Source organism: Uranotaenia lowii, chromosome 2 (assembly GCF_029784155.1).
Source record: "Uranotaenia lowii strain MFRU-FL chromosome 2, ASM2978415v1, whole genome shotgun sequence".
Classification (NCBI taxonomy): Eukaryota; Metazoa; Arthropoda; class Insecta; order Diptera; family Culicidae; genus Uranotaenia; species Uranotaenia lowii.
In genome coordinates, this window is record NC_073692.1 from 198,039,323 (window position 1) to 198,053,478 (window position 14,156).

General features: G+C 33.2%; 1 protein-coding gene across 1 annotated transcript in view; it reads left to right on the plus strand.

Moving 5' to 3' along the window:
- LOC129742247 (tyrosine-protein phosphatase Lar) overlaps positions 1 to 14,156 on the plus strand; it is a 740,954-nt gene that overhangs the window by 575,316 nt on the left and 151,482 nt on the right. Inside the window, exon 13 of the mRNA XM_055734122.1 lies at positions 5,182 to 5,282. Within this exon, the coding sequence (XP_055590097.1) occupies positions 5,182 to 5,282 (101 nt within the window). The remainder of the gene's footprint in view (positions 1 to 5,181; positions 5,283 to 14,156) is intronic.

Consider the following 14,156-nt stretch of genomic DNA (forward strand, 5'->3'; position numbering starts at 1 on the left):
CCCGTAATGAATTCAAACGATTAGCTGTTGATTGTTAAAAAATTTAATCAATTCAGAAATATTATAATAAGTTTAAAAAAAAACAAATACTGATTTTAGTAACGCGCCTAGCATCACTGGTGAGGCCGTCAGCTCATCAAAGTTTGAGGTTATGGCTGAGGCCAATATTTCGCCAATACTGGCGCCCGTATATACCCTTATTGAGAGCTCCTGATAGGACTCTTGAGAATTCCTGGTAGGGATTTTGAGAGCTCCTGAGGAGATTCTTGAGGGTTCCTTGGGAGTCTCTTGAGAGTTCCTGAGGGGACTCTAGGTAGTTCCTGAAAGGGCTCTTTAGAGATACTGAGAGGACGCTTGATAATTCTTGATAATAACTTAGGGGACTCTTGAGAGTTCCTGAGGCGATTCTTGAAAGTTCCTAAGGAGACTATTGAGAACTCCAGCTGAGACTCTTGAGAGCTCCTGAGAGGACTCTTGAGAGTTCCTAAGGGGACTTTTGAAAGTTACTGAGGGGACTCTTGAGAGTTTCTGAGAGGAATCTTGAGAATTCCTAAGCAAACTATTGAGAACTCTTGATGGGACTCTTGAGAGTTCCTAAACGAACTTTTGAGACAAAGGGGACTCTTGAGAGTTTCTGAGGGGATTTTTGAGAGTTCCTGAGGGAACTTTTGAGAGTTTCTGAGGTGACTCTTTAAAGATCCTGAGGTGACCCTTGATAATTCCTTAGGAGACTTTTGATACTTCCTAAGGAGACTCCTGACAGTTCCTGACAGGACGTTTTAGAATTCCTGACGGGATTCTTGATAGTTCCTAAGGGGAATCTTGATACTTCCTTAGGGGACTCTTGAGGTTCCTGGAAGGACTCTTGAGTGTTCCTGAGAGGACTCTTGAGAGTGTCTAAGAGATCTCTTGAGAGTTCCGTAAGGGACTTTTGAGAGTTCAAGAAGGCAGTCTTGAGAATTCCTGAGCGGACTCTTGACAGTTTTTGAGAGAACTTTTGAGAGTTCTTCAGGGAACTCTTGAGAGTTTCTGAGGAAACTCTTGAGAGCTTCGGATGGAACTCTTGAGTGTTCCTGAGAGAACTCTTGAAAGCTCTTGAGGGGACTCTTGAGAGTTATCTAGGGGACACTTGGTAGTTCCTGGGGGTTTTTTTTAGAGTTCCTGATTGGAATATTGTTTATCGCCGCGCTTTAATGTAATTTGAATCATCGACGTTTTTCGGCGGATTTTAGAATCAAAAATGTTATTACCAGTTGTCCAGACGTTTCGAGCTACTATGGCTTTCGCTCCTCTTCAGTGGACACTAAAATTATATTTTAAACAATGAATTTTTGACTAAATTTACAATATTTAAAATCTTACAAACTACTGGCCTTCGCCTATACTAGTTTGATTCGGGACATTTTGTTTTGATTTTCGTTTACATTTGTATGTTAGTGTTTGTGACAATTTTTTTATTACAGAGTCGTAAGCTGTCTTAAAATTACAGGAGTCTATCTGCCTATTGACTACATTGTTGTCACCTCTAATTTTAATGTAAAAAGTTTCAGCTGTGATTCTTGCATTATAGCCTGTAACTTTTTCTAAAATGTTTGTATTGCCGAAGTCGAAAAGGTGACCAGTTTCCAAACTATGTTGTGCTAGTCCAGTGCTTATTTGTTCCTGATTGAGAACTCCTGATGGGACTCTTGAAAGCTCCTGAGAGGACTCTGGAGAGTTTCTAAGGAAACTTTTGAGAGTAACTGAGGGTAGACTTGAGAGTTCTTGAGAAGATTCTTGAGATTTCCTGAGGAGACTATTGAGAGCTCCTGATGGGACTATTGAGAATCCCTGGTAGGGCTCTTGAGAGCTCCTGAGAGGATTCTTGAGAGTTCCTTGGGAGACTCTTGAGAGTTCCTGAGGGGACTCTAGGTAGTTCCTGAAAAGGCTCTTGAGAGATCCTGAGCGGACTCTTGATGTTTACCTAGGGGACTCTTGAGAGTTCCTGAGGCGACACTTGAGAGTTCCTGAAGAGTTTATTGAGAACTCCTGATGAGACTCTTGAGAGCTTATGAGAGTACTCTTGAAAGTTACTGAGGAGACTCTTGATAGTTCCTGAGAGGAATCTTGAGAGTTCCGCAGAATAACATTGAGAACTCTTGATGGGACTCTTGGGAGTTCCTGAGAGGCTTTTGAGAGTTCCTATGGGAACTTTGAGAGTTACTGAGGGGACTCTTGAGTAACTCTCAAAGTTCCCTTAGGAACTCTCAAAAGCTTCTCAGGAATTCTCAAGAGTCCCCCAGAAACTCTCAAGAGTCACCTCAGGAACATTTTCTTCCCATTATCCTCATTCAGTTTGTTTGTAGGCGCTCATGAGCGCGGTTTTGGATCTTAAGAAAGATCTTAAAACAGTTTTAGAGCCCTTACGATACCACTGTCCTAAAAAACTCATCCAGCAACCGTTTCAAAATCGGGTCTACCTCCTCTTATCCATCGCCGCTTCGTGAGTCTTTCACTGCATCGCAAATATTCAATTTCCCAACAGAGAGTGCCAAACTTTTGTTTTAGCCTTATGGCGATACTTCTCATCGTAGGTACCTTCAACAACAACAAAAAAAGGGACCGATATCTACTGTAGATGGCATCTTGAATTCGTTTTCCCCTGCTCTCTCTCAACTCTAGTTTTCTAACCATTTCATGCCCCTTTGCCGGTTAAATCTAATAAGATGTTTATTTTATTTGTCGCTTCTTGTTTTTTTCCTGTCCACTTTGGGGAATCCTTTACTCCGGATTCGGAGGGTTTGGGTTGTCCGATTCCTTTGGAAACTTCCTTGGAAAACGGTTCGAAATCCCACCACTTGTGTCCAAATTTTAAAACTCTGCAGAGTGAAAATTGACTGTGTCGTCGAAATGAGCCCAAACTGGGGAAACGGAACAAAAAAGCATTGGAGGACATTGGTCCTTTGCAGAGTTTCCTCGAAGCTTGCCTCGCCCATTCAAATTCTTACCAAAGTGCTTTGCTTACTTACATGCCATTTTTGTCTTTCTGACTTTCTTTCTTTTCCACACTGCTAGAAGTGCAGTTTTATTTCTTCATTGTGCTTGAACTTTTGTATTGCTGTTTTTTTTACCTTCTCCATCCTCGCTCGCTAAGCATTGGCAAAACCAATTCAGAAATTTACATTTATTCTCATCGTAAAACTTTTGCCCGGACCCAATGGGGGTCTCCCTCACTGAAATGGTGTGCACTTCTTGCAAGGATGATCAAATAATGGACATTCACATGAGAGTGGAAGGACTTCCCCCGCCTTGACTTTCACCCGACTATATAGGTGCAAAGTTTAGTGGCCAAACGAGTGAAAACTGTTATTGTGTTAATGTTTTTCTACAATGGCAGTGTTGTATTGGAACATAGCAAAGGGAAGTTTTTTCGATTGAAATTGAATTTTTTTTTATAAAAAATACGATTTGAACTCTTTGGCAAGGCCTTCAGTTCTAAATGTTGAACGTGAATCCATAATCTGCATTTAGCTTGAGCTTGAGCTTGAGCTTAGATAAACCGTACATTTCAGTAGTTGCTACTCCGTGATTGACGAGAACCATCAAAATTGCACATAGATCCAAATAAATGGGGCTTGGGATTAGCTTACCATTTTCTGTGTGCACGTTTCGAAGGTTCCGTATCTTATATGGTCAATAACGGCGCCGGCCACGTCCTTACGGTTCATCGGGGAAAGGGAAGGATTGTTAGTTCGACTTCCGTTGCTACTAGAGACCGAATACACCTCTAAATCTCCACGGTCGTCACAGGAAGGGTGGTTTGTTAGTGGGGAGGGTAAATAAGATCTGGATTCCCTTTGGGAAGGGATGTGATCAAAGCAAAGTTAAAAATCGTCGCGTCGCACACTATCGAGTACATCGCGTTTTTTTTTAGAGCAAATACGTCCTAACGTGGCATTGTCATACCCGTACAATGTTCTTAGCACCGGTGCAACTCACCGAATTTTACCGCGCGCTTATAACGAGAAGAGCAAAACATCCTAACGTGGCATTGGCATACACATTTAGCACCGATGCGATTCACCGAATTTTATCACGAGTAAAAACGTTCTAACGCATTATGCAAACGGGGAGAAGAAGAGAAATAAAAAAACGAACGGAATTTAACCGCATTGGAAATTTTTTATATTGAAATCATCATACACGTACAAAACACTTTTATCGCGCGCTGTAAACACGAGAAAATATGACCAAACGCGGCTTTGCAATGTACGTACGAAATAAAATGCGGAAAAATTATCCATCATCGAACGCTGTACAAGCCTTCGATTTCACGGCGGGTAGGCGTCCTACGTACCTGACAATTCACTTCTAACAACTAACTGCCGAACTTCATATCTCTCAAAATCGTAGCAAGAAAATTTAATCTGTCAGATTCACATATTTTAAGCAATTAATTAATAATATGGTTCGAGTTTGAATTGAAATGAAAAAAAAAATACTTATCTCAGTATCCAGTTGTAAGACTTTACTTAACTTCTGTGGGCAACGGTATAGGGTGAAAATACGCCACTCGTCGTCATCAAAAAGCCATAAGGATCATCAAATTTTCAGTGAATCCATAATCTGCATTTAGGATGATTATCTGACATTAAAATTGTTAATTTTGTTTCAAATTATTTTTTTAAAAGTAATTTTCGTAGATGGATATTTAATCCAAAACATTTTATTTTTCAAAGCTTTCTTGAAATAAGCAGTGTACTATATTATTTCTCAAATCAGCTCGTTCAACACTCTATTGTAGTAGGTACTTTGTCTGTTCTTATATTCTATTGAATTTTGTTTTTTCTTTTCCAATAGTGTAGAAAAATGCCGGTCAGAAGTGCAAGAAAGCATTTTCAACCCCTTCCCTACTCGTGCATTCTTTGTCATTTAACGTAAAATTTTATTCGTCCATTTCCACCCATTCGTTTTTCAGCAATGTTAGAAAATAAAAATAGAATCTTACCTTTGTATAAATGTTTGTTTGTAGCTAGACCAATCCGGTATTCCGGGAAATCCCTGTATAGAAATAAAAATAAACCATACCGAAACCATTCGATTTTGCCATTTTCTCTATCCACTAGCTTACACTATCCTCCAAGTTTGACACATTTGGTAACCGTTGCTTTTCTTCTATTTCCCCCTTCTATTTTCTGCCAGAAATGGAAAGTGCACCCCGGAACATTCAAGTGCGCCCGTTAAGCTCGTCGACAATGGTTATCACCTGGGAACCACCTGAGACCCCTAATGGACAAGTGACGGTAAGTTTTTGGGGATTCAGCACATTCAAGAACTAACAACACCAGTAGAGGAAGAGGGAGTTTGTTTATGGAAAATGGAAACCAGTATGAGGGAAATGTTTTCTTGCTTAAATTGAAAACAATTCAATTCGATAGGAATACTTGCTTTGAAAATATAGCAGATATTGTAAGCGGAAGTGAATTTCTTCTGAAGTTATGAACTATAAAATTTTAACGACGTTTTTGCAAAAATAAAAAAAAAATTTGAAAATTTTTCCACATTTTTTTTTTCAACCACAATGAATGAATTTTTTGTAACGGGATTTTATTTTTAGATATGACACAATTTTATTATTTGGGGCCTGTCGATGTTACTCTGCTCTTGAATGTCAATATGACACTATTGGAAGTCTGGGGGCTTGTAACTTTATTCGGGTGTATCCAAATAAAAAAAATCATCGGAGACTCTCAATGAATTCTTGAAATCTAAAATTTTGCATCATTACTTTTTTAAGGGCGCACCCTGTAAGCCCAGGAAAAAAAATTAACTCTGTTCAGATCTAGAGTGTAAATATGACATTCCTCGCTTAAAACCGCTATAACTCTCTTGTTTCTCGACCGATTTATAGTTTTGGAAACTCCGTAATGTAACTCTAATATGTTTCTCAAGCATTATTCACCTTCAATACTTCAGTTTTCCGTTATTGAAATTCAAAGAAATAAAAATCCGAAAAATATGTAAATTGTTTTTGAGCTCCTTAATTGATTTACCGTTTTTTTTTTCAGCAGCATGTTTTTCGGATTTTTTTCTTAGACTTTGAATAAAGGAAAATTTAAGTGTAGGTGATATATGTATGAGAAACATAAATATTTGACTAACATCACGAGGTTTCTTATACGATAAATTATGTAAAAATTGGTTGGGAAACAAGAGAAATATATTGGTTTTAGTCTGGAGTGTCAAATTGATACTCCAGAGATTGTAACGGGTAAAAATTTCTGGGACGGATGAGGGTTAATATTTACGAAATATGTTTGGAACACTTCGAAAATTTAAAAGGAGAAAACCAACTTGCGCTATATTAACAATTAAATCTCAATGAAAGACATTTTATTTTACGTCACTATACGACGTTCTCGAATAGAAACTGATTTTTATTGCTTATATTAAAAATTGCAATTCGATAAACCTTTTGTATTGAATCTCAAATCTTGACACACAAAACCTCACCTTAAGAATGTGTTTCAAAAGAACGGGATTTTATTTAGAAGTGTAACTCAAAAAATTCAAAATTTGAAACCAACCATTTTTACTTCATGCATCAGGTGTTTAATACTCACGAAAGCAAAAAAAAAAAAAAATGAAATAGTTATTAGGTGTCCATTACTTTGTTATTTTTCTTTTTTAACATAATAAATTTGTTTATGTCTTTACGAATTTTATGGTGCTATAAAATATTCTTGATGAAAGCAATTCCAACCTTAATGAAAAAAATATTCTTGTTTTCGAAATGCTCAACTCCACTTTAAAAAGGGTTTTGAAAAATTACACAAAGCAACAAAATTAATTTTTTCAAAAGTGCAAAAAATTAAATAACTTATTATGATTAATTCGAGTGCGCTGAGTCAAAGTATGCAAATTTTTTTTCAATAAGTTTTTTTTAAATAACTTTTGAAAACAAGTTGTAATCATTTAAGAAATTTTTGGATTTTTTTTACAATACCTTAAAAATTTAAAATAAAGGTTTAAGGTTATTATCAACTTTCTTGAAGAATGCAAGTTAAGCTTAGTTTATTTAGAAATAAGACAGTTACGAAAGCGTGTAATTAAAATCCATCCGTTTAATCGAAATAGTTTCTATGAAGGAAAAAAAGGTAACCTTGTGATAATTCAAAACAAAAATATGCATACTTTTTTTTCTTGTAAGAATCAACAGTTTTGTCAGCAATCGATTTGATAATGATGGATTTTTAAGGAAAATGTGCAAAATAATTGTTTTTGTTTTCCCTTGCATCGAAAATATCTCAAAAACGCGCCAATTTGAAAATTTAAAAAATAGGCAGTTGCAGTTTCTATAGGCAACAAAATGCTGTCAAAATTGTGTATGTTCAAGAACTAGGAAACTATCAGCAAAAGACAGTGCTGCATCCTTAAATAAACTTAGCTTAACTTTCAACTTCTGCGAAAAAAGTCATTGATGATTTCATTTTTATCCTCTTCTTTAAGGTTTAAGATTGCTAAGTTTCATCCGGGTTTGCTAGTATATTTAATACAAATTTTGGGAACAGTCCGACAAGGCCTGGTTGCCCGGATTTCATTGAAAAATGCCCGGATTTTGCCTGGATTTATTAATTGTTTTTGGCAAATCAAACAGAAAAAACATATTGTGTTGTAATTTTTTTTTATTTATGCCTTCAAATCGAAATTTTTTGAGAAAGTTTTATAAAAATAATCTTGAAGATTTTAAAGAAGCCTAAATACGATTTAAAACCTTACGATGGATTTTGACGAAAAAAAATTGTAATATGTAATTATTTTTCTTGATTTTTATTGAAAATTTTCTGGGTTTTGACCAAATTTGCCCAGATATTGCCGGTTTTGGATGTCAATTTTGAAATCAATTGCCCGGGCTCTTCTATAAAGTTGCTCGGATTTGCCTGGCCCGGATATGTGCTGAAAAAAAATCTGGCAACCTTTCCCCATTATGTGAATTCGAGAATTTTAACGAATTTTTAAAAAATCTTCCTGCAAATTTTACTTCAGATATTTTTAAGGCATACATCAAATAGGCTTGCAGGGTTTAATAAATTTTTCAAATGAAATTATATCTTTTTTTTTTTCAAACTATCTTCAATAATGTCTGTACTGTTCAGTAATTGAATGAACTATAATAAAAACAAATTCAGAATCAGTTTTCTAATTTTGTTAGTTTCAACAGTTTGTTGTTTATCAAGGATTGGTTTCACTCATAACTCATCTAAACACAAAATTTTCAAACATCATATCACCAAAACTAGAGGTGATAGATAAAATCTGACTGCCGGACTCCTTAATTTACCAAATTTTCAAAACATATTATTGAATAATAAAATAAATTCTTAAAACAAACTTTTAAAATGGCTTTTTTTTAAAAAACAATCGTTCTGAAATGGTAAACACTTTTTTCATCTTCAAATTTTGTTCAAATTTTCAAATAAACTGACCGAATTTTATAGGATTTATTAGTTCAGTCGAATTTTTTTGTCTATTTTTCAAAAATATTTTTAATATTTTTCAAAAATATTTCTAATATTTTTAATAATTTTGTCTTTCAATCATGAATTTCTGTGTTTTGAAAACATAATCTTCTTGTAAAATCTATATTTTTGATAAGAAAAATAAAGTTTCAACACTTCGTTCTTTCCAGGACCCAAAATTCCAACAGACGCTCAGTGCGGCGACCAGTGGACAAAAGTCAAAAATATTACTTTATCAAATCTAAAATCAAACTTTGCCAATTAATTGGGAAGAGGTTGAAGTTTCATGACCGAACATATTTTTTTTACAAAACTCTTCTTCCTACACTCACTGGATTGGTTCAAGGTTGATGCATGAAGAAGGCACAGAAACAAAAACTTAATTTTTGAAAATGAAAACTTTTTTTTAAACTTTTGTTTATCGTTGACAATAATTGCCCAACATTCAAATTTTTCGTTTAACGAGTTGAAGATTTAATCTCAATGTGTGTTGTGTAGTTCTTTTAGAGCGTGAAAAATGTTTCTGAATTCTTATACCAGGTATAAACAAATAGTTATTTACCGTTATTTTTGTAAAAAAGATTCCTCGACAAAAATTGCACAACTTAAGCTAGTCAGAACAAATTTGTATCACTAGACATCACTACCATTTTATATTTATATGCTAGAGAATTTTATTCTGAGCATCCACAATATATGCTGAACTGCGTTTTTGCGCTAACAGAGATATTAGCATTTTATGACACCACACGAATGACAATTTTTCGTAAAAAGACCACTGCGGAAAAAAATGGGAATAAACATAATTTTCGTCTTAAACAAATCAGTAATACATTTTTAAGATAGTTTTGAATTATTATTAATCTTTTGATATGGTTGAGAATTTGAAATCTCATTTAAAAGTTTTGTGAAGAATTGCGATTTGAATTTCGAAATATTTAGGGCAAAGATAAAGCATAAATAGGAAGAAACTATTGAATTCAGTTATTTTCCATATGTTACGCTACATCATAAGTAGCAAATATATACTTTGATGAAAGCAAATATTTGACAAATAAAACGGATCTTTAAACGAAAGATTGAAAATCTTCAAAATTGGGGATTTATGAGACATTGATTTAAGGGATTAAAAAATCGAAATTAAGTCCAAAATTTCAAAACATATTTTTTTTGTTGCGTATTTTCAATAAGGCTTGTAAGAATATCAATTTCTTCTTTTTTCTTTTAAGGTTTCAATGATGAATTCAACATTTTGTTTAATAAACCCTTCAATTGAAAAATTAGATGTTTTTTTTTAAATTTTATTTGATTATTCATTTTTTAAATTCGTAATCATAAATTATTTTTCGTGTAAAATAAAAACTTTTGAAATTTCATACTAACATCTTTCAAATTATGATTAGGATTTGTATCAAGACTCTTTTCGTAACAAAATAAGAAACTTACTTCAATTGATAGTTGGAATCATAAAATTTGCATCAAAATCTGGTGAACTTAGCTGAAGGTTGCTGAAGTTCCCCCGAACGTTTCCGGCCCGGAATAACTGGGCTACTTTATTTAAAACTTGGCAAAATTCGGGCATTCTATTTCCAAATTTTCAAACCAAAATCCGGGCAATAACTGGGCAAATTTGACAACAAAATCTAGTAACAATTCAACAAAAATCAAGAAGAAAAACTATAAAAAAAATTCCATCGAAAAAAAACCGGATTTTGAATCGTATTTCAGGCTCACAGATTAAGATTAAGTTTATTTTTTAAAATCTAGTTTATGTAGATAGCTTTATAATTATAATGATGCAATTCAAATTTTTTGTTTGATTTTCCAAAAAAATGTGAAATCTGAATTTTGAACCTGAATTCTAAATTTGAATACATTTTCAGAAATGTACATGAAAACGGTTTCTGTATTTGGAAATATGAGCCAAGAATTGAAATCAGGTTTAGGGCCCCAAATCATGATTCCATAATTATAATTCGGATGATTTGGGTTTCAATGATTATTTTTTATTTCAATTATGTATTTCTAATCCGCCTAAGAATTTCCATTTAAAAGCTTTTTTATGTTAGAATTTTGCATAAGAATTAAGTTTATGAACTTCAGATCCGAACACAAAACAAAAACTCAGAATGATTTTTTATTTTTTTTTCTCATTTTCGGATTTTTTTTTACTAAATGTAAAAAATGGGAATGAGTTTAGAAAATCATGAATCAAATTTTGAAGGAAATGTAAAACTAAATTCTAACAACGATTTGAAACACAGTTTTCTATTTAAATTTTTAATGATGATTCGAAACGAAAGTCAAGAATCGAAAACTAAAATATGGAAACACAAATACAATTTGGTTTTGATTAGTTTTCTTGGGATAAGTTTTCGAGGTTTTGAAATTAGTTCTGAGTCAGATTGTTACATTTGAATAACCTTATTCCATGATCAAAATTTTATTCCCTTTAATGCATGACTTTTTTTAAATGAGAATTGCAGTTATTGATTCAGTGGAATAATAAGATTTTAATTCGAATAACACAAATCAACAGGTTTTAAGTCGTTCTTTTGAGTATTATAAAAGTTATGGCCCATCAAAGTTGAAAAATATTTTTTTTAAATCTTAATTCATTTCAATACGAATTTGCAAATTTCTTCCAAACCTTGTCAATTGGGTGCAGGAAGGTGTTTGTGATTGATTGAGGTTAAAAAATGTGATAGAATTTGCGAATCTGAAGAAATATCAGCAATTTTCTAAAAACTACTTTTTTCGAAAAAATAAATAAATTTGAATTTTGCATTTTTTCCGCATACTTTGTTCGATATCTCACGGAAACATTGAACTACCGTAACAAAAATACCATGGGCTAATTCCTTTTAATCTCTAGAACATTTTTTGTCCATACACTTTTCAAAAATATCCACGCGTTTCCGAGATATTTGGGTTTAGATTAGTGTTGTTTTAAAACAACACTATGCATTAAAGCAGGGGTGAGCAACCTTTTCAACCAACGGGCCATTTGAAATTTTAAATTTTGTCGGCGTGCCACACTTAATGTTAATTTTTTTTATAATTAGCAGAGCTTCACGTCAATGGTATAACAACGAATTTATTTCTGAAAAAGATAATTCACGTATTTAAAAACAGGAATTCAAAATGACTTTTTAAATACCCGGTATTGGAAAGGTACATCACTACAACTTTGACATTTTTAAATTCTCTCAATTGTTTAGTAGTCGATACTTTTTAGCAAACATTCGTTCTTACAACATTATTTTTAAAACCAATGGTACCATCTGTTATCCGTTCCATTTAAAAATCTTCTGGAGCTTACCACAGTGATTACTAACAGTGTTAAAAAAAATGTATATTCAAAGAAATCGCAGTCTTATTAGCGTTTGTCGTTGAATCGCTTATTTATTTTCTGTCATTCTTTTCCACAAGTAAAACTGATCCATAGATTTTTTTTTCCTACAAACGGTGAAAACCCTGTTTTTTTTTAAATTGAAGTTCTGAATTGGATCATATCATTGCATTGAGATGTTGAGGAAGGTTGTCGAACTAACAGAAAAATGTTCAATTTCACATATTTTTAAACAAATATCTTCAAAACTACATTCTTGATTCTAGATTTTTTATCCATATTTTTTTAAATTTTAAATCTTATCTTATCATTGGGATATGATTTCTTAAGATTTAATATGACTTCGATAATGTGGAATGTGAATTATATGTGAAATAACTCAATTTATCAATGTTTGATGTAAATTTCCAATAGAATTTTTAAAAAGGCATCACAGATAAACCTCAAAGACCTTTTGGGTCGAATAACAGAATTTCAGATATCTTTTGTTTTCACCAACTAACAACTAATAATTTTTGTCGGTAACTTTAATGCCGGCTGATTCATGTTGATAAAAAAATCTCAAATCGTTCACCCAGGCTTTATTTAATAAACTTTCTCAATTTATGTCAATATTCAGAAATAAAAAAATAATTCACAAAGTTTTGGTTTAAATTTTTTTGTAAGTATGAAGCCTTTTTGCCGAATTGGATAAAACATATTTTATAAAAATTATCTGCTGAGCATGTTTTTTTACAAATAACTTTATTTTTGCTTGAATCAAAAATAACGACTTCATTAACGCACTTCGAAATTCCTTTGATCATTGCTGATCAGCTTCCGATATTTGGCTGCTCTTTCGACTCATTTGAATGGATTTTGCTATTCAAAATGTTAGGAGATAAATTATTAAGAAAAATGTATTTTCAATAAAAAAAATAATTCCAATATTGAGTTACGTTATAAACGATATTGCATTTATACCTTTGAACAGAACATAATAAATGTTTAAAATGCCAATAAAAAGTTCACAACCTGATGATTGTGGGGCCAATGCAGATAAGTTGAGGATGCCAGATTTTTTTCAGCACGTATCGGGGCCGGACAAACCGGGCTATTTTCTATAAAATCCTAGCATAATCCGGGCTTTTCATTTCTAAATAGACGACCAAAAATCCGGGCAATATCTGGGCAAATTTTGTCAAAACCCAAAAAATACTCAACAAAAATCAAGATAAAAGAAATTGAAATAATTTTTTTTTTTCATCAAAACTTATAAACGGATTTTAAATCGTATTTTAAGCTTCGAAAAAACCTTTCATGATTATTCTTGCAAAAGCTGCTTAAAAAATTTGTTCTGGTGGCTAAATATAATATAATAATAATTTTAACAACACAATTTATATTTTTTATTTGCCAAATAAAGTGAAAATATCCGGGTATTTTTGAATGAAATCCGGGCAACTGGGCAGGGCCGAATATTGTATCGAATATCCAGGCAAACCCGGATAAAACCGGGCAATCTGGCAACCTTAAGATAAGTGCATATTTGATTAAGTCATATAAATTTTCCTAACAATGCATTGTTGAGAAAAGTTAATGCATTTGAATTTGAAAAAAGCTTCGCGGGCCGCACAAAAGGGTGTCGCGGGCCACGTGCGGCCCGCGGGCCGCGCGTTGCTCACCCCTGCATTAAAGGGTTAACAGTTACAAATTTTGAGTGTAGAGTAGATTGACACATGGTGGAGAGGGGGGGAGGGGGTTTGTTGTGTGCACCTATTCTTATGTTCGAAGTTTTAAATTCTGGCTTTATTACAAAATTTTAATTCGTATTTTTATTTTTGGAATTTTTGTAATGTTGATTTCAAATTTGTAAACTAGACTGCTTAAAAATTATTTTCAATCAAATTTCTAGTTCACAATTACGTTCGTTATTTCGAATAATTTATCAATGGTTTACCGTAAATCACACTAATTTGAACCATTGATTCTGATCGATTTTGAATCGTATCAGTAAAACTTATTTTATTTTCGAGCATGGAAGATGGTCATTAGACCGCTGCAAGCTTCGTATAGAAATTCCAAATTTTCAAATTTCTATACCTCCCAAGACTTTTTTGGTTGCTTTTACTGTCACAAATAGCAATACAATTTTTGGATTCAGCCCTGGATTAGCGCAACGAATTTTAATTTTGTATGGAACTGAAAAAAAAACAATTTTTATTTCAAAAATCACCAGAGATGGTTGAGAAAAATATAACTTTGGATTTTAAATATTCCTTGATTCTTGGAGTACATTACATGTTATTAAACTACAAACCTGACTT